At 56.8% G+C, this 19,415-nt stretch overlaps 2 protein-coding genes across 4 annotated transcripts; one reads left to right on the forward strand and one right to left on the reverse strand.

Annotated features, from left to right (window-relative positions):
- Positions 1 to 1,101: 1,101 nt before the first annotated feature.
- WNT1 (Wnt family member 1) lies at positions 1,102 to 6,994 on the reverse strand. 2 transcript variants are annotated; one of them, XR_005794430.1, is made up of 5 exons: positions 4,935 to 6,994; positions 3,955 to 4,208; positions 3,027 to 3,292; positions 1,807 to 2,552; positions 1,102 to 1,676 (listed from the first exon to the last, which is right to left on the reverse strand). XR_005794430.1 is itself a non-coding variant. In XM_040488268.1 (4 exons), exons 1-4 carry the CDS (start codon positions 5,036 to 5,038, stop codon positions 2,064 to 2,066), a joined length of 1,113 nt encoding a protein of 370 aa, XP_040344202.1. In that variant the 5' UTR covers positions 5,039 to 6,994; the 3' UTR covers positions 1,102 to 2,063. The 2 variants fall into 2 exon arrangements, 1 of the variants encoding a protein (XP_040344202.1); XM_040488268.1 differs by having other exon boundaries at positions 1,102 to 2,552.
- A 3,103-nt stretch (positions 6,995 to 10,097) lies between these two features.
- WNT10B (Wnt family member 10B) lies at positions 10,098 to 19,172 on the forward strand. Of its 2 annotated transcripts, XM_040488271.1 has the most exons (6): positions 10,098 to 13,286; positions 13,619 to 13,758; positions 14,656 to 14,775; positions 14,906 to 15,168; positions 16,925 to 17,298; positions 17,958 to 19,172. In XM_040488271.1, exons 3-6 carry the CDS (start codon positions 14,702 to 14,704, stop codon positions 18,414 to 18,416), a joined length of 1,170 nt encoding a protein of 389 aa, XP_040344205.1. In that variant the 5' UTR covers positions 10,098 to 13,286; positions 13,619 to 13,758; positions 14,656 to 14,701; the 3' UTR covers positions 18,417 to 19,172. The 2 variants fall into 2 exon arrangements, with proteins under 2 accessions (XP_040344205.1, XP_040344204.1); XM_040488270.1 differs by lacking the exon at positions 10,098 to 13,286 and having other exon boundaries at positions 13,437 to 13,758.
- The last annotated feature ends 243 nt before the right edge of the window (positions 19,173 to 19,415 follow it).

The raw sequence follows: 19,415 nt of genomic DNA on the forward strand, positions 1-19,415 counted from the left end.
CCCAAAGGCCAACAGGGGTCAGAGTTCACACATCCAGGGAGAGGTGGGAGGCAGCTACCACAGCAAAAGAATCCTAGGGAGAGGGGGAAATTCTCCAGCCATCTGGGATCAGTTGTTGCCCTTGGGGGGTGGGGTGCTTCATAGCTCCCCCTGCCCTTTAGGTCCTCCCCTGGGGGGAAGTCTTAGGATTAGGGACAAGCGTTAGAGCTTAGGAAGGGGTTAGTGTTGTCTGAAGTTAGGGTTAAGGCTAAGGTTAGACCTAGATCTAGGGACGGGCAGAGGATTAGGGTTAGAGATAGGTTCAGGGCGTGGGCAGGATTAGTACTCCTGCGGACTCTGGTGAATGTGCACAAGGAGGTATGAGCGTTATTAGTAACAGTGCTCTTTCAGGCTCTTTATGGGAATGACTAACTTAATGGTGTGGTTATGGACCACACTTGGGTTTCCTTCTGGTCACATTGGTTTAAGCCCTAGCCTCTAGCTGGATTCTAGCCCTCCAGCTCCCTTCTTCTCCCCCACTGTCGTCTCTGAGCTTTTGGGTCCAGTGCTAGAACCCATCACCTGTCACCTGGATCCTCCTGAGCCCAAGGTTGGGAGCTGGGGTCCTAATAAGGACGTGATAAGGTCCTAATAAGCCGTGACCACAGCTGAAGCCAATAGGCTTCAGGGGCCGAAAGCTCTACAGCAGCACCGTTTCTGCTTGGCTTTCTCTTTTCTTCTTTGGTTTCTTTTCAGAACAGGGTCATGGCTTCACTCAGGTGTAGCTATTTTCACAATTCCAGAAAGGAAAGGCAGGCTGAGAGTTTGTTTGCTTGTTTGTTTAATCCCCGTTCATCAAGGGAAGAAACTGAGGCAGTTATGGACTTGCCCAGTATCACACAGCCGGTTGGTGTTCAAATAGGAAGAAGAATCTTGCAGGGTGTCCTGGCTCCTGGCCAGGTTCTTCTGAGGACCTAGATCCCCAGGGGCCTCATTAAGGTCATGCAAGGGTCAGAATCTCAGGGTCTTCTTGCAGGGCGGGGAAACCAGTCCCCCAACAATGTAGCCTATTTAAGAGAGGCAAGCAGTGGTGTGTTCTGGGTTCAAGGAGAAGCCACCAAGTCACTGATAAAAATAGAAATTTTATTCTGCGGAGGAAGATACTACATCGGTGGGGGTGGGGAGCCACTAATAGCTACAATGGAAGGAAATGCTGATTCCGGTAGGCAACGGCATCTTTGAGAAATTGGGGAGAGGAAGAGAGGGATCAGAAGAGGCTGCAGAGCAGAAGGAGAGGAGAAGGGAGAGGGACTGGGGTGGGGTGGAAGGGGTCTCTGCAAGCCAGGCCGGAACCCAGCACAATAAATAGTTTTATTTACAACAACCAAACTCGTGGCTTTGTATCCACGATTCAGTGCAAATTATTTACACACTGATGAGGAGGCAGGACAGGAAGGGGTAGGAGGTGGGTGAGGGAGGCATGGCTCACAGCTGTTCAATGGCTCCATGACAGAGGCTGGGAGAATGGGGGTATTTCTGCTGGGTCCCCCGACCTCCTTTTCCACATCACCACAGCTGCCCTTTCACCCTAGAACCTCCCGGTTCCGTTGTAGGTGGGGAGGAGAAAGGCCCTGCTGTCCAGGTGTGTGTTCAGAGTCTGCACCCTTGGCAGGAGAATGGGAAGGGCGTGAGAAGATCTGGAGAAAAAACGGAGGATAAAGGGGAGGGAGAGAGGCGGGGGGGGGGGTGTCACTGGCGCGGTGGAGGAAGCAGAGCCACACGGTCAGAAGCTGACCCCCACGGGGAAGGGAACAATCCTTCTCTCACCTCCTGGCCAAGCAGGGGGCAGTGCAACAAGGGGTCTCCCGGGAGAGGGAGGGAGGTAGGTCCGGGGCAGGTCCATCAGGATGGCAAGAGGGTTCATGCCGGCCCAGGCAAGTGGTTTCAGGAGTCCCCCGGTAGGAGGAGGTGGGAGAAATGATCGCGCACGTATGAATCGCGGGGGTTGTGGCTGGAGGGACTGGGTGGGCACGTATCCGGGTGGGCTAGAGGGGAACGCTCCTGGGGCGAGTCCGCGAAGCATCTCACAGACACTCGTGCAGTACGCGCGTGTGCGTGCAGTTGCGGCAGCTGACGTGGCAGCACCAGTGGAAGGTGCAGTTGCAGCGCTCGGTGACGCGCTGTGTGCGCGTACGGTGGCCCCGGCCACAGCAGAGCAGCTCGCAGCCGTCCAGCGCGGGCGAGGAGCTGTTGCAGGCGCGCCCGGCCGTGCCAGCCGTTCCCAGGCGTCCGCTGTACGTGCAGAAATTGGGCGATTTCTCGAAGTAGACGAGGTCGTGGGGGGAGGGCGGCTTGTGCGCCGGGTCCTCGGGCTCCAGGCGCAGCAGTTCCGCCCTCGAGGCGCGGTTGCTGCCGCGGTTGCCATAGAGGACGCGCGAGGCGCCATCGAATCGGTCGCGCAGCACGTCGCCCACGGCGCGCAGCGTGGGCAGCCGCATCCAGCACGTGCGCACCGTGCACGAGCCCGACATCCCGTGGCACTTGCACTCCTGGCGCATCTCAGAGAACACAGTCTGGGGGGAAGGAGGAAGAAAGGGTGTCCCGGGGCCCTGTCAGGGCCAGAGCCACCACCGTCCCAGATACCGCCCCCTCCCGGACCCTGCCAGGACCTCAGCAAAGGCCCAGGCTTAGCCCTCGCGCCGAGATTTGAACCCCAGGCCCAACTGCTCCACGCGGGATAGTGGTCTCGGCCTCCAAGCCTCGTTTTTTGAATCTGTACAACGGAGGGCTGCAGGCAATACATTCCACGGGTTCCATGACGTCTAATGTCTTCAGTTCTACCTGCCCTCAGCCACTATCTCTTCCATTCTCTGCCTTCCTTCCACACCTCCTGCATCCTCGGGACGTCCTCTCCTGATTCCCTACTCTGACGCCTGGCCTCATCACCGATCGTCACTCCCCAAGTTCGAGGTTAGCCCCTGCTCAGGGACTCGGAGATCCCTGCCACGCCACTCCGCTTCCGTGCGGAGCCCCTCAAGCCCGCTCACCGTGCGGCCAGCCTCGTTGTTGTGAAGGTTCATGAGGAAACGCAGGTCCCGCCCCTTCTCCCCGGAGTCCACAAACTCCCTGCCGAAGAGGCGGCCGAAGTCGATGTTGTCGCTGCAGCCCCCCCAGTGCCAATCGGGACCCCCAGGGCCGCGCCGCCGATAGTCGCACGTGCAAGACTCGATGGAGCCCTCTGAGCAGGAGCGCGCCACCGAATGGGTAACCCCGGCGGAGGTGATAGCGAAAATAAACGCCGTTTCCCGACAGCCTGTGAGGGAAGGGAGCGGCGATCAGCGAGGGGGTACGCGGGGTTCTGCCAGCCTCCTCGGTGGAGGGCTTGGGACCCTTGACTCCGCCCTTAGAGTCCCGAGAGCCGGCGGCCGGCTGGGTTGGGAAGCTGATCTCCTAGAGAAAGCACGTGCGTGGGCACGCAACCCTGTCCACGCTTGTAATCACGCGTTCCTGAGACTCAGGGCGCATTTGGCTCCTCAGTGGGAGTGGGGCAGGTCCAGAGGGAAAAACTGAAAAGAGGGGAGGAGAAGAACTCTGCACTTGCCAAGACCTCTCCGCGCCCCAAACTTTCGGCCCCTGTCGGCGATGCAAGCCTTGCTGGGCTGGAGGCAAGACACACTCGCGGAGATCAGCTTCCCAGGCGCCTTTGAGAGGGGCCGGGGAAACGGTGGCGAGCCGGCGTCCACGACTCAGAACTCGCTTTTGCTGGGGCAGTGGCGCAGAAAAGTTAAGCTTCGCGCCGGAGGTGCACGGCTTGCAAACGCCTGGTAGAGCTGGCGCTGGGCGCGAAGCTCTTGGCGGGTTGATCCTGGAACCCTGCAGGCGCCTGGGACATCTTCCCTGCACTCGCCCGCCCCTGCCCTGCGGGTGACCCTGCGTTCCCCTGGTCCCGGAAGTGTCGCTTCCCTGGGTACCCACCTCGGTTGACGATCTTGCCGAAGAGGTGGGGCCCCGTAGCCGTGGGGCAGTTCCAGCGGCGGTTGCGGAACTGCCACTTGCACTCTCGCACAGCGCTCTGCAGCCCCCCGCTCACGCTGTGCAGGATCCCCGGGTTCTGGCGGATCAGCCTCCTCTGTTTGCGGCTCAGCAGCTGAAGACTGGGCTCGAGCACCAGTTGTAGACTCTTGGAGTCGGTCAGCAGGTTCGTGGAGGAGGCTACGTTCACGATGCCCCTGGTGAGATGCGTGGTAGGAGCTCAGGCTCTGGTAGGGGACCTGCTCCCTAAGCAAAAAGATCGTGTCTACCCTGCCCTCTTCCTGGGACTATTTGCCTGAGAGAGCAGCAGGAGATCAATAATGAGGTAAAGACTCCGAGCTCCCTGGCTAACTGGTTTGAAAGGAATGGGCGTCCAGAGTGTTGTGCAGGGCCGCTCAGGACCCTGGGCCTGGGGACTGGACAGGGGAGGCATGGGAAACCTGAAGACTAGATGTCCACCTTGACTCTGAGAGACTGCTTCCCCGGGAGCCTGGGCAAGGAAATCCTGGCCTGGAGTCCATGCCCACCCAAGGGGTGAAATGCTCAGGAGTCCCACCCTCCTCTCGCCTCCTTTCTGAGCGCTGGCCTGGCCCTTCGCTTCCGAGGCAGGGAAACCCGTGGTGTGGCTACCCCCGCGAGGCTGGGTTTGGGGCTCAAGGGAGAAGGGCGGTGCCAGATGGGAGTGGGCTCCCTGCCTGGAGGGAGTATCGTGGGCCGCCGCGGGCGGACCGTTCACCCCACCTCCTCAGAACTAGATTCTCTGGGGCAGCTCCGCTCCAGAGCGCCCCTCGGTGTCTCGGAGGGAAGTCAGTGCGGTGGAGCGAGCCTGTCTGCGGAGGGATCCCAGAGCGTGGGAGCTGGCTGGGGCTGGCCCCTGGCTCTGCGCCCCGGGACAAGTGGCGACCCCGCACCAGCTCACTTACCACCATCGGCCACTGCTGTTGGCGGCCAGGGCTGCGGGCAGAGCGGCCAGCGCCAGCCACAGCGTAGCAGAAACCCAGCCGGGCAGCAGCGCCCAGTGCCCCATGGCCTGCCCGGCCTCGCCTGCTCTGTGCTGAAGTTGGGGCGGCTTTGGCTGCTGCCCGCGACGGTGGGACGGGTCGCGGCGGTGGCGGCGGTGGCGAGAATTCGCAGTCTGGCTCTAACAGCCCTGGGGGCGGGCGGCGGGCAGCATGGCTCGCGGTCCCAGCTGGTGGGCTGAGGCAGCCACGGCGGGCGGCACCGCCTCTTATAGTTGCGGCGCTGGCTGAAGTGACGATAGGAGGCTGCCCGCCGGGCCGCACCGTGGCACCAGGGCGCACCGGTCAGGGGCGCAGACAATGGGCAGCGAGCGGGGCCGTGGCTCCCGCCCGTCTGAGGCGAGAGCTGACGGGCTGGCCGTCGGGGCTCACCCCCGCCCCCTGCCCGGTGGCTCCCGCCTCCGGGCCTGCACTGGCCGCCGACCCCTCCCCTTGGGACGCCCTCCCACGCGCGCCCGCCTCACTCCTCTTCGCGTCCGGAGCCCGTCGGGGACCAGCGTCCGCCAGGGGGCGCGGCGACAATGTGCTAAGGGGAGAGTCTGCCGGGAGCCCAGCCGCTTCGCCACCACCGGCTGTGGGGCTGTCCCCTCGACGTCACCCTGGGCCCGTCTGGCGTCCTCTCTCTCCCCACTCCTGAGTAGAGGAAGGAAAGCTGTGATTCTGGGCAGCGACTCCGGGGAGACGCCTCCTGCTTTGGAACCCCCGACGGCTGGACAGGGAAGGATAACGGGGAGACTGGGAATGGGGTCGTGGTCAGGGAAATCCTGAGGGTGGGTTTGTGGGGTAAGTTCACCAGAGAGAAAACCGGGGACCGCGGCAGTTTGTGTTTGTGGGCTGGTAGGAGTGCACAAGTGACTATGGGGTGTGTGTGTGTGTGTGTGTGTGTGTGTGTCTAAGTGGGACAATGCAAGGGTGAATGCATATGAGAATGTGTGAGTGTGTTCTGAGGGTGCACACTCGTGTGTGTCCTCATGGAGAGAAACTCCATGTTTTGAGGAGGGACGTTAGGGAACTTTCCAAAGAATCTTGGCATGTAGCTCACGTCAGGAGGGATCAGTCGAGTCATCTTGTCACAGCCACCACCTGGGGCAGTGCATCATCTATTTGTCGGGAAGGAGGTGGCGGCCACTGTCAGGAAAGACCCAAAGACTGACTGAGGGATGGAGTGTCTGGGACTGTTTGTGGAGGTGGGTGGATGGGTGGATGAGTGTGTGTGCGTGGGGAGATTAACTATGCATATATGTGTCACTCTCGCCGTGTATACCTTGTGTCACCCTATGGTGTGTCACTCTGTAGCATGTATCAACATGTGCATGTCACCGGGGGAGGGGACTGAGGCTGCAACCAAGGCGCCATCAAGATGGACAAAGCCTGGAGTAGCTGAGTCTCTGTGGATTAGGCTCAGGAAGGGCAGTGGAGTGGATGTCAGGTGTGCGTGTGGGTGGGGAGGGCTGGGAAGAGAAGAGTTGCTGGCTGAGCTGAACCCAGAATAGGGAACTTGTGCCTCCACGTGTCTGCTTCTTTTTGGATTTTTCTGCCAAGTTTCTCTCTTCTTGCAAAATTCTGGCTCTTTCCACTCTCACCACATTTGAGATATCCCGAATGCTTGCAAGCATCTCCTCCATTGTAGGTTTTTCTCTTTTTTCCCAGGGACTCCAATTCAGCTTCAAGGCTACCTTGGCCTCCTATTGAAGAGGAAGTGGCTGCTGTCCCCTGTACTGGGGCATAGGGAGCACCACCAGCTTTGTCATCATGCCCTACCACCACACACAAATGGCCCCTGCAAGGAGGGAGGACCTCCTCCCTTATATCTCTCTTCTCTCTCACTTTACAGAGGGGAAAAAAAAAATAGATTAAGAAGTTGTCCAAGGTCTACACAGCTAATGAATGAATAAATGGGGCATGTGTCTGGCCGAGTCGCTGGTGCATGTGACTCTTGATCTTGGGGTTGTAAGTTTGAGCCCTACAGTGGGTGTAGAGATTACTTAAAAACAAAATCTTAGGGGCACCTGTCTGGCTCAGTGGGAAGAGCATGAGACTCTTGATCTCAGGGTCCTGAGTTCATGCCCCACTTTGGGCATGGAAGCAACGTAAAATAAATAAATAAATAAATAAATAAATAAATAAATAAATAAATAAATAAAATAGTAAGCTTCAAAATTAGAATCTTAAAAAAAATGAACAAGTTGGTAGACCCAAATTAAAACTCAGATCTGGGGTGCCTGGGGGGCTCAGTTGGTTACTTGTCTGATTTCTTGATTTCAGCTCAGGTCATGATCTCATAGTTCGTGAGTTTGAGCCCTGAGTCAGGCTCTGTGCTGAACAGCTCAGAACCTGCTTGAGATTCTCTCTCTCCCTGTCTCCCTGCCCCTCCCCTGTGTTCTCTCTCTCTCTCTCTCTCTCAAAAATAAATAAACTTTAAAAAACTCTTTTTGACTCAAAGCCAATGCTCTTTCCACCTAATCAGCTTTTGTGAGTGTGTAGCAATACAATAAGCTATGGACCCCATCTCAAAATTGACAGATAAATAAAAATGATTTTTAGGATCTTTCTGTCTCCCTTTTGAATCCTCTCTTTTTCACCTCCCCTGCTTTTAGGGTGCTTTCTAACTGAGTATGTACCCAGGTCTGATCCTGAAGAGTTCTAAGTCTCAGAAATGATCAGGTATCCCATTAAAGGCAGGGAAATCACTCTAAGGAGTCCATGTCTGATAAGTTTAATTAATCTTTTTGGGGCACCTCCATTTTATTTTTCATTAAAAAAATTTTTTTAACGTTTATTTATACTGAGAGACAGAGAGACACAGAGTGTGAGCAGGGGAGGGGGAGAGAGAGGGGGAGACACAGAATCTGAAGTAGGCTCCAGGCTCTGAGCTGTCAGCACAGAGCCTGATGAGGGGCTCGAACTCACAAACTGTGAAATCATGACATGAGCCGAAGTCGGATGCTTAACCGACTGAGCCACCCAGGTGCCCCAAAGGCACCTCCATTTTATTTATTTTTTTTTCAATTGGTTTCCCTATGAGCTTTATTTATTTATTTTTATTTATATATGAAATTTATTGTCAAATTGGTTTCCATACAACACCCAGTGCTCATCCCAAAAGGGCACCTCCATTTTAAATGAGATGCTTATTAACCAAGATGAAGCCTGATGGAGGTTTTTTTTAATTTGTTATTTTAGTGTTTTTTTTAATTTTTTTAAAAAAATTCATGTTTATTTATTTTTGAGAGAGACAGAGCATGAGCAGAGGAAGGGCAGAGAGAGAGAGGGAGACACAGAATCCAAAGCAGGGTCCAGGCTCCAAGCTATCAGCACAGAGCCCGACAAGGGGCTTGAACCCACAAGCCGTGAGATCATGACCTGAGCTGAAGTCAGACGCCCAAGCCCAACTGACTGAGCCACCCAGGAGCCCTAGTGTTTATTTATTTTTGAGAGAGGGAGGGGCATAATGCAAGTGGGGGGAGGGGCAGAAAGAGAAGGAGACACAGAATCTGAAGCAGGGTCCAGGCTCTGAGCTGTCAGCACAGAGCCCGATGTGGGGCTCGAACTCATGAACTGAGAGATCATGACCTGAGAAGTCGGCCACTTAACTGACTGAACCACCCAGGTGCCCCCTGATGGAGGTTACTTTTGAGGGCAATATCCTTCCCAGGCCTATTGCCCAGTCCAGTGCACCTGACCCTCCCGAGGATTTGACCCTGAGAGACAAGATGTTCTGGGCCCAGCATCCTCCCCAGATCCAAAATCCAGTAGTCTCTACGGAGGGCACCCAGCACAGAAGGCTCAAGTAAATAGACAAAGTACCATGGGCAGCTTGTCCTTCATCCCTTAAGAGTTTATTCCCACTGGGGCCTGGGCCATGTGCTTTGGCCTGTGGATTGATTAAACCCCATGGAAGCTGGAGATGCACTGGAAGACAGGAAGCCCTTTCTGTGGCTCCTGGTGACAAGCAGAGGTGGGAAGAAAGAAAAGATGAGCCGGTATCCTTTGTTCTACCATTCCACCCACCAGGAGTAGTGAAGAAAAGTGGGCTCTAAGGGCTCTAAGTCTGAGTCATGCTATGACTGACTTGGCCCAAATTTCTATTTAGATCAAATCATTACTCTATCAATTGTCCTGTTTCTTTCTTGTTTCTTCAATTTACCTCTATGCTGGATCATACCCATCATCAGGCAAAATGCTGTGATATCTCCCCTCTAAAAACTCTAAAGCTTCATTCGACGCCACATTACCTCCTGAGATTGCTCCATTTCTCAGCCCTCTTTTACTGCAAAAGCTCAAAAGGGCTGCTTTAATCACTAGCGCCAATTTCTTTTCTTTATTCCCTCTTTCCACCCCGATCACCTCTTTGTTTTTTTTTTTTTTTCAACGTTTTTTATTTATTTTTGGGACACAGAGAGACAGAGCATGAACGGGGGAGGGGCAGAGAGAGAGGGAGACACAGAATCGGAAACAGGCTCCAGGCTCTGAGCCATCAGCCCCAGAGCCCGACGCGGGGCTCGAACTCACGGACCGCGAGATCGTGACCTGGCTGAAGTCGGACGCTTAACCGACTGAGCCACCCAGGCGCCCCTCCCATCACCTCTTTGAATCTGCTACACCTCCTGATCAAAATCATCCATGACCTGTTGGCTCTCATCCTAACCAACTTTTAAGGAACAGCAGACAGAGTTGAACACTTTCTCCTTCTTGGAATACTTTCTCACTTGGTTTCTAGAACACCATTCCTACCTCCCTAGCTGCTCATCTTCTCAGTCTTCTATCTGGTTGCACCCTGTATACCCAATTTCTAAGCTTCAGAGTATACACCAATTCAATTTGGAGTTTCTTTCCGGTCTACACTCATTCTCTTGGTGATCTATTCAGTCTCATGGTCCCTAATTTATATCTCTGGCCCTTAACCCTAAACTCTGGACTTGCACACCTAACACTTGAATAAGCATATCAAGATGTACATGTTCAAAACTGAACTCCTGGGGCACCTGGGTGGCTCAGTTGGTTAAACATCCGACTTCAGCTCGGGTCATGATCTTGCGGCTCACAGCTCAGAGCTTGGAGCCTGCTTCAGATTCTGTCTCCGCCTCTCTCTGCTCCTCCTCTGCTCATGCTCTGTCTCTCTCTAGAAAATAGATAAACATTAAAAAAAAAAAAACAACAGAAAACACTGAACTCCTGATTCTTCCCCATCCTAACCAGGTCTTTCTTCAGTGGTCCCATCTCAGTAAATGGCCACTCCATCTTGCTCCCCCCCCCCCCCCAGTCTCTTATCCACAGAGCAGCCAGAGGCATTCTTTCCAAAACAGAAGTCAGATCATTTCATTCCTCTGCTGGGAATTTTCCAATGATCCCCAATCTCACTCAAAGAAAAAGGCAAAATCTTTACAGTGGCCTCCACAGCCCTATATGGTCCATCTTGCTCCTTCATGTGGGTTCCTCCCTTTGGCGGCACTGGCCTAGTTGCTAATTCCTTGAACATCCCAAATGAGTTCCTGTCTCCAGATCTTTGCACCTGCTTTTCTGACTTCTGGAATGCCCGTCCTCCGATATCTCCGTGGGTTCGTTCCCTCACTTCCTTTCCCATCCCCCTATATAAAGCAGAATCCCACCACCTATCTCCTTTACCTTGCTCTGTTTTTCTATCACTTTTGACCACGGATAACTTTAAAGGCTTGAAGTAGAAAACCAGTAGCTAAGCACCTCCTTGGAGCAGGAACAGGGGAGAGAGAGATACTGGAGGGGAAAGGGGCTTTATTTTGATGTTGGGGTGTGGGGAGGAAGCAGGGAACTAGGGCTGAGAGTTCACGGACAGAAGAGCCTACCTTCCTTTGAAGCACCAGCAGGCGGCACTGCCTCCTTGGGCCGGGAAGGCATCAGCCTCTGGTAGAGAAGGGGGCAAAGTTCTTTTTAGGGTAATCCCGCAGATTTGTTGGGGCCAACCGCTCAAATGTTGGGGTTTTCCCTGAGAGTCCGATGCAGTCGGACTGTGGACCCTTTGGTGCCTCCGGGCGGTGGCCTGTGGTGCTACAACAGAAGGCGTGACAGGCAGAGGGTGGGCAGCACAGCTGAGCTCACCGCTGAGGGCGCATCCATCCCTCCTGGGCCTATAATTTGGGTTCCCCGGGCCTGGCCGCCCCTATCAGCGGCTCAGCAATAGATGAGTCACCCGGGACCCCGGGCCAAGGCAAACATGAGGGGGGGAGGAGGAGGAGGTTCCTGAGGCTTTGCTCTGCATTAGCCACCGCCTCGGTTGCTCGATCCCCCAATCTCCCGGGGGGCCCCCACTCTTCTCTTTGACCCCCGCCCTCCAGGGCTCCAGTGTTCTTCCCAGATTGTTCTTGCTACACCCACCCTCCATCCTCATGATGGGAAGGCAGCCCTCCAGTCTTCTCATCGAAGGGAAGGAGGACCAGCTTGCTCCCACTCCCTCCCCAGAGTAATGACAGCCCCTCACTTTCCCCCTCCTGTCATGGCCCCAACCCCTGTCAAGGTCTCTCTGGTTCCCGCCCCTCCCCTTTCCTGGAGCTGGCTGCGTGCTTGGGGTATTAGGCAATGGGTGTGTACCCGCAGCCCTCTCCAGACCCCGCCTGCTCCACCACCCTCCAGCCGCCTGCGGGTCAGTGCTCAGGCCAGCCGGTCGGGCCAAGGGCACTGAGGGCCAGTTCAGGCCACCCAGTCTGCCTGCCTGTGGCCTTCTGTCCCAGAGCTGAGCTTCTGCATGGAGAGGGAACAGGAGTATGGACCCCTGGACAGACCAGCTTGGGGAGCCCTGGAGTCACTGAGAAGTTGAAGTCTATGGTGATAGTTCTGACCCTGGCCATTCCTTGGCACTTGAGTACACTACAGCCTGACAAGGGTAGAATCAGAAGAAAAAATCAGAAAAAAATGTCCAAGGGGTCTCCACAAGAGAAGAGGAGCATAGGAAACCTTGTCCCCTTCCTCCAGGGACCTGAGTGGAGTCCCAGGCTAACACACAGGCAGAAGGACAAGGACGTTGGCAAGGATCGCTGAATCCAGGTGTAAGGATGAAAGCTACTGAGATTGCAGATTCTGGTGGCCTCAAAAGCCACACATGGTTTGGGTCTTGGCCTCTAAACAGGAAGAAGAGGCAGGGGCTATAGGGCTACTTCTCCTGCTTCCCTGCCCCTGGAGGTGCAAAAGCAAAGAAAAGCAACCCTCTTCTGGTCAGAGCTGGCCAGTATCAGGAACCAGGGCACTTTTACCTCCCCAGCCTACTCAAGACCTGGTACATAAAGGTGGTCAATAAAAAATACACGGGCAGATGAAAGTCACTGACCTCTCTCAGACCGCTCTGCCCCCTAGACAACAGTGCCCCCTGCAGCACAGGGCAGGCTCTGCAGCAGCACAGGCTGGAGGCTGGCTGCCCAGATGAGCTGCATGGCCACCACCAAGGAAGAGATGACTGTGGCTGTGGGTTTCAGCCCCGTGGCTCTGCTTCCCCAGGGGGCCCGTCTCTGAGTCAACGTGCCAGCCTCGGGCGCGCGGGGCCAGTCGTGCCTTGGGCTGCGGTCTGGCAGGGGCGGGGGGCGGCTGGGAAGCCTGGGGCCCCTCTCTGGCAAAAATAGCCCGCAGTGGTTAGAGCTGGGAGGGTGAGTCAGGCAGGAGCGCAGTGGCGCCTAACCCCTTCACTGCCACTGGAGCTCCCTAAGGTGGTTTGTCCTGGTCTGTGCACCCCAAGTTGGGACTCTTTCCCTGGCTGTCCTCAGGCTGGGCTCTGTTTGAGATCCCAAGGCCCTCCTCATTCCATGTGAAGCACGTCTGAAAGCATGGAGCGACGATATGGGCCACTCCAAGTACAGACTGGGGGATCCTGGGAAGGGCAGGAGAACTCCGCAGGCAAGGATGCCTGGAAGCCAAGGGAAGCAGAGGAGAAGGCTGAAGATCTTTGGGGCTACCCGAGCCTCTGCTAGGACCAAACTCTGAGGCCAAGGCTGACCCCTCCCAAGGGGCAGGCTCAGAGCTCAGAGGTGGGTGGAAGCCAAGCCACCCAGAAGGGAGCTTTTCTTGCCGGCTCTGAGTGCCTTGTGGTGCGCTCTGGCTCAGGGCTCTGCACAGCAGTGTCCAGGGAGAGAAGTTGATTCTCAGCTCCAGCTTCACCGTGTCAAAGGCACTCTCCAGCCATCCAGCTCTCCTTGGGGAAACTGAGGCAAAGAGAAATGCCCACGTGGGACCAGGCTCCTATCTCCCTAGTCTGGGTCCCTGCACCCTCCTTGCAGACTTGGCTACCCAGAGCAGGTGAGAGGCACTTTGGTCACCACCCCCTTCAGTGGGGCCAAGCGTGAACCCAGGCGTCGGGGGAGAGGGTGTGTGTAGGCTGGGAGGAGGGGGAGCGGCTGCGCTCCCTGGGTCAAGGCGGGGGGTGCGAGGAGTGGGGTGGGGATGCCCGGGGCTCGGGGAGGGGCCGCAACTCTGTCAGCCGCAGCAGAGCCGCCTGTAAGCTCGGCACGAGTAGAGTAGAGCCAGAGCCCCCAGTTCTTTGCTAGACCGCTCGCTAGCTTTCTCGATCACTCCCTCCCTTCCTCCCTCCCTTCCTCCCGGCGGCTGCGGCGGCGGCGCTGGGGAAGCAGCGAAGAGGAGTGGCCCTACCCTGGAAGAATGCGGCTCTGCCGAGGGGGCAGAACCCGAGGCAGTCTCCCCACGGTTTGAAAAGCCCGAGCCCAGGCGACCCAACCCTGCCGGTGGCGACCCCGCACCAGAGCAGCTGGAGGTAATCGGAGCCGGGAAAGCAGGGAGGGCAGGGACGAGCACATGCGGCCGAGACAGGCACACGGGCAGTCAGACAGACAGACACGCATCCGCCCACAGGGGCACGGAGACACCGAGAGAGCCAGGGATATTGCCAGAGATGAAGACAGCAAATAAAGGGATACCCCCAGATCTGAAGGGCAATGAACGCGAGAGCAAAGGGTTGGGGACCGAGGCTGGGACCTGAGAGGACCAGACAGACGGGCGTCTGGAAGGAGGGGAACACTAGTTAGGAAAGGTAACACAGAGGAGGAAGAGGACTCAGCCTGAGCTACGGTCCTTTACAGGCGGGAACCAGGTCCCCTCCCTGTCTGGCGCACCTGGAGCCTCCCCTCTCTCCCAACTGCAGAAGAAGGGGGTAGAGAGGGGTTGGGAGCCCATTCCTCCACCTTTCTCATGGAGGGTGCCTGCCCTCGACGGCATCTGGAGGTGACCCTCCCCCACATCCTGCGATCTGTTGGTGGAGAACCGCCTCCCAATTCTGCCCCCTAACCCTAAAAGCGAGACTGTATCGGCAAGGGAAGCCAGTCCTGGGGCCCTTAAAGAGGGAGCCCCGGGGGGGCAGGATGTGGAGTGGTGTTTGTGAGTCGGTGTGTCTGAGTCTGCACATGAGTGTGTCTGTGTGCCTGGCATTGTGTCTGGCTGGGTCCGGCTCCAGGGGCGCTTGCATAAGCCCCAGCTGCGAGGCCCCTAAGTCTTCCCGCAGGGTGCGGGGACTGGGAATCAAGGGATGATTCTTACTGTTTTGTATGCGGAGGAATGTGGAGGGTCACTGGGGTGGCACTGGTGAGTTAGGAATCCTTGGTTGCTCGGGGGAGCCCACCTTATTCCCGAGCGCCCAAGTCTCTCTGTCCCGCAGGCCGTGATCGATCTGCCCACCGGGGCCTTCGGGCCCGGGCTTCGACATGCCGGAGGAGCCCCGGCCGCGGCCTCCGCCCTCGGGCTTCGCGGGTCTCCTGTTCCTGGCGTTGTGCAGTCGGTGAGCAATTCCCCCCTGTCACCCAGCCCTCGAGAGAGCCGTAGGCTGCAAGCACCGACCCGGGACGGGAGGAGTCGGAGGGGGCGCGCGGCCTGGACCACAGACCCCGAAACGCCTTCTGCGTTCCCAGGGCCCTCAGCAATGAGATTCTGGGCCTGAAGCTGCCCGGCGAGCCGCCGCTGACCGCCAACACCGTATGCTTGACGCTGTCGGGCCTGAGCAAACGGCAGCTAGGCCTGTGCCTGCGCAGCCCCGACGTGACGGCATCCGCGCTTCAGGGCCTGCATATCGCGGTCCACGAGTGTCAGCACCAGCTGCGCGACCAGCGCTGGAACTGCTCGGCGCTGGAGGGCGGCGGCCGCCTGCCGCACCACAGCGCCATCCTCAAGCGCGGTGAGCCGGGCCAGGCGGGTCTGCGCCTCTGGGGCTGGGGGCGGGGGGGGGGGGGGGGGGGGCCGCGGCGAGCGGAGGCGGGAAGGGACCGGTTCACGACTCGGGGAGGGGCCTCTCTGGGAATTCCCCCCCGGGAGCCACGGAGCTGGGCCTGGCCACCCGTCTGGGCCCCTGCTCCTGACTTCCACCTGCGTGCTGCCGGCAAGGCAGCTGGGTCGCGGCTCTCCTACCCTAGGGCCCCCCTTTCCTGCCTCCACCAGGCTCAGTCTGGGTTGCACCTGTGAGGAAGAGATGCCCCCAGCCCTGGAAGCTTCAAACGTCCCCCCCCCATTCCCTCCCTCAACTTTCTCCCCTCTCCCTCTCCGCTGGGACAAGCCCAGGCTGGTGTCCCCAGAGCCTCAGCGGGGGTGGGGTGACGCCCCCAACCGTTTAAGGGTTAAACCTACTCCCCTAATTGCTGGGGTTCCCAGGAGCAGAGGCTGGGAACAAAGACCCTGACGACTTTGAAGCCGGGGAGCAGCCCCCTCCTCTGTGCTGTGGGGGCCCCAGGTGGCTCTCACCTGAGCAGGTGAGGAACGGCTGGAGGGGCGAAGAACAGGTCACTGCTGGTCTGGTCTGGGAGGTATGGTCTGGAAGGCATCGTTGCCTCTTGCCAGGCCATGCCCGAGTTTCCTCCCTGGAGGAGTAAAGATCCATTCTGTGCTCAGCTCCAGGGTGGGGGCAGTACTTCAGGGACTACGGGGTTAATAGGCAGCTGCCATCTGCGGGGGAATTCCCAAGACGTGTGCAAACAGCTTCACCCCTGGAGGGTGGAGGTTGGGGGGGGGGGTCGGGAGGCTGGGCCAGAAGCCCTGCATCCTGGGGTGGGAGAGGCCCGGCCCCTAAAGAGGTGCTGTCTCTCATCCTCTCAGGGCTCAAGGAAGCCCCTACCTAAAAGGAAGTGAGAGACCCCTCCTTCCCTACAGGGCCTGGTATAGGCTTTGATACCCAAATGGGAAGCATGGGAAAGGGTTGTCATCTTGAGCCTCTGTGACCCCCAAAACATAACAAAGAAGCCAATATTTTAATGCGGCCGTAGGGAAAATCGCCCTCACTCTCTCCCCCTCCCAGCATTTTATAGAGTAATAGCAGGTTAGGATAAACATAAAGGGCAGTCTCAAAGGGCAAATATAAAACTAGAAACTGGAAAGGGGAAGGACAGCTCCACAGTTCCCGTGCTTTGGGGGTATTGGGGTGGTGGAGATGCCCCCAGCCCTGGAAGCTTCAAACGTTGGTTAAAAGACGCTTTAGAAAAAAAAAAAGACACCCCCCCCCCAAAGGTCTCGGCTTCCACCCCACCACCCAAGCTCCCTGGGGAATTTCTAAGGCTTTCAGATGTAGAACTCGGTGAACGAATCTTCAAAGACCTTGGGGACTCCCTCTCAGTCACCTGCCAACCCTTGGGGTCTTGCCCTCAAGCTAGCTCTTTCATCCACACCCGCAGATCCCAGAGTAACCGAACCAGGATGGGCCTCTGCGATTTCTTACCTCCACACCCCCGCCCCCAGCCCTTAATAGATGAGGAAACTGAGGCTCTGTGCTTCTGTTCCCTTTCTTCTCGGTGACTTTCTCCCCAGTTATTCAGCTGGTAAATGGCAAAGTCAGGATCCAGTTAGGAATTCCTGGAATTGAAGGGTGGCTGCTTATTTCCTTCCACCTCCCCCCTCTCAGCTGCCTGTCAACCTTATCCCCCTCGTCACACCCTTTTTATCCCCAGGTTTCCGGGAGAGTGCTTTTTCCTTCTCCATGCTGGCTGCAGGGGTCATGCACGCGGTAGCCACGGCCTGCAGCCTGGGCAAGCTGGTGAGCTGCGGCTGCGGCTGGAAGGGCAGTGGTGAACAGGATCGGCTGAGGGCCAAACTACTGCAGCTGCAGGCACTGTCCCGGGGCAAGAGTTTCCCCCACTCCCTGCCCAGTCCTGGCCCCGGCTCAGGCCCCAGCCCTGGCCCCCAGGACACATGGGAATGGGGTGGCTGTAACCATGACATGGACTTTGGAGAGAAGTTCTCTCGGGATTTCTTGGATTCCAGGGAAGCTCCCCGGGACATCCAGGCAAGAATGCGAATCCACAACAACAGGGTGGGGCGACAGGTATGTGTGTGCAACTTGTCCTGGGTCTCCTTAGCTTTCGAGGCCTGGGTAGAGTTTGAGAGGCACAGCAGAATGAGAGGAGGAGATGCGGTGGGTGATTGCCACTCACCATCTGGATGACCTCAAGTTACTTAACCTCAGTTTTGCATCTGTAAAAAGACTCTAATGATATCTATCTTACGTTGTCATTAAGAGGGAGCTAGCAAATGGAGCACTCGGCAGAGTGCTTAGTCCTCGGTAGGTGCTCATTACACGATAGATAGCTATTATTACAGCTGCCTCCCTACAGAATTTAGGGGTTCTTTGGGTCCGACTCCTCATTTTGGTGCTCACTCTGGAAAGAGCACTGGACTGGGAGTCCGGACAACTGGAGTTGAGTTCTGTTACCACCTAGTTCCCTAAGCTGAGTCTCTGTCACCAGCTAGCGATTAAAGATGGGCAAATCACTCTGCTCTGGGCTCAGTTCTCCAGCCAGAAGATGAGGGAGCTGGGCTATTAGCCAGCCAGCCGTTCAGTGCCCTTTCTCTTCTGATATTCCATGGTCATTCTCGCCTATATTTATCCTTCCCTGTGCTCTCTGTCCCCTCCCCTCTCCTGTGCCTCTGTGCTCTGCCCATTTGCTGCCGTCCCCTTCACCTCGCCTCCCTCTGCCGCTCTAGGTGGTGACTGAAAACCTGAAGCGGAAATGCAAGTGCCATGGCACGTCGGGCAGTTGCCAGTTCAAGACCTGCTGGAGGGCGGCCCCAGAGTTCCGGGCAGTAGGGGCGGCGTTGAGGGAGCGGCTGGGTCGAGCCATCTTCATCGATACCCACAACCGCAACTCCGGAGCCTTCCAGCCCCGCCTGCGTCCCCGTCGCCTCTCAGGAGAGCTGGTCTACTTTGAGAAGTCGCCTGACTTCTGTGAGCGAGACCCTGCCGTGGGCTCCCCGGGCACTCGGGGCCGGGCCTGCAATAAGACCAGCCGCCTGCTGGATGGCTGTGGCAGCCTGTGCTGTGGCCGTGGGCACAACCTGCTCCGGCAGACACGAGTCGAGCGCTGTCATTGCCGCTTCCACTGGTGCTGCTACGTGCTGTGTGATGAGTGCAAGGTCACAGAGTGGGTCAACGTGTGTAAGTGAGGGCCAGCCTCGCCACAGCACTGGGGAAGGGGAGGGGCACCTTTTCAGCCTTTTGCTCTGATTTCTGTCCAGGGTCAGTCCTGGCTCCTAGAAGCTCCAAGTATCTACCTGGAAGCAGCTTGGGGGTGGTGGGGGTCAGGTAGAGTCTGTGATGTGCAGCCTTCTCCCCCACAGTAGGAGGGCCTTGGAGGGAAAGCCGTCACCCCTCTTCTGCTCCTTAAACACCTGAAATGAGCTAAGATGAAATGCACTGTATTGCCTCCCTCTCCCCCACCCTGGGGTCCCTTTAGCTCTGGTTCCTCTTCCTTCTGGCTGGGGAGTCCCTGTAGTTTGACCACTCTTTTCCTTTGAGGGATAGCCCCAGGCACTGTGTGGAGCCGTAAGACCTGTATCCAGGGAGACCACTCATTCCTACCTGCCATTCCCAAACTCTTCTACAGTGATCTGGGCCCACTCTTGTGGGGTAATGGGAGATGGTGGTAGAGAGGTTTTTCTTGGGGAAGAGACAGAGTGCTGGAGGGGGACCTCTCCCCTGAGTCCTCAGAGGGTTGTTTGTCTAGGTCCTTAGGGAAACTATCCCCCCCCCCCCGCCTTCAGATGTTAAAGGGAAACCTCCAAAGGAAGAATTTTACCTAAGACTCTCTGAGCCTTTTATTCTTTCTTTAGCAGGAGGGATGGGGATGTATAATTTATTGTACTGAGACTTGTTCTTGGTTTCTGTTTGTAACTAAAATAAATTAAGCTACTGGACCAGTGGATGCAGGTGGTGATATTTCTGCCCACACTTGGGATCCCAGTCCATGGCTTCTTTTCCAGGTGAATTCTACCCTCATATACTCAATGACATTACTTGTGCGTATCCTGCCTGGCTCCACAAAGGATTTGAAATGGTCCTCAGTGATTTATTTCTTTATTATTTTTAAAGTTTTCTTTCTTTCTCTCTGAGAGAGACAGAGAGAGAGAGAGAGAGAGAGAGAGAGAGAGAGAGAGAGAGAGAGA

Source organism: Herpailurus yagouaroundi, unplaced genomic scaffold (genome assembly GCF_014898765.1).
Source record: "Herpailurus yagouaroundi ecotype Mexico unplaced genomic scaffold, PumYag 166, whole genome shotgun sequence".
Classification (NCBI taxonomy): domain Eukaryota; kingdom Metazoa; phylum Chordata; class Mammalia; order Carnivora; family Felidae; genus Herpailurus; species Herpailurus yagouaroundi.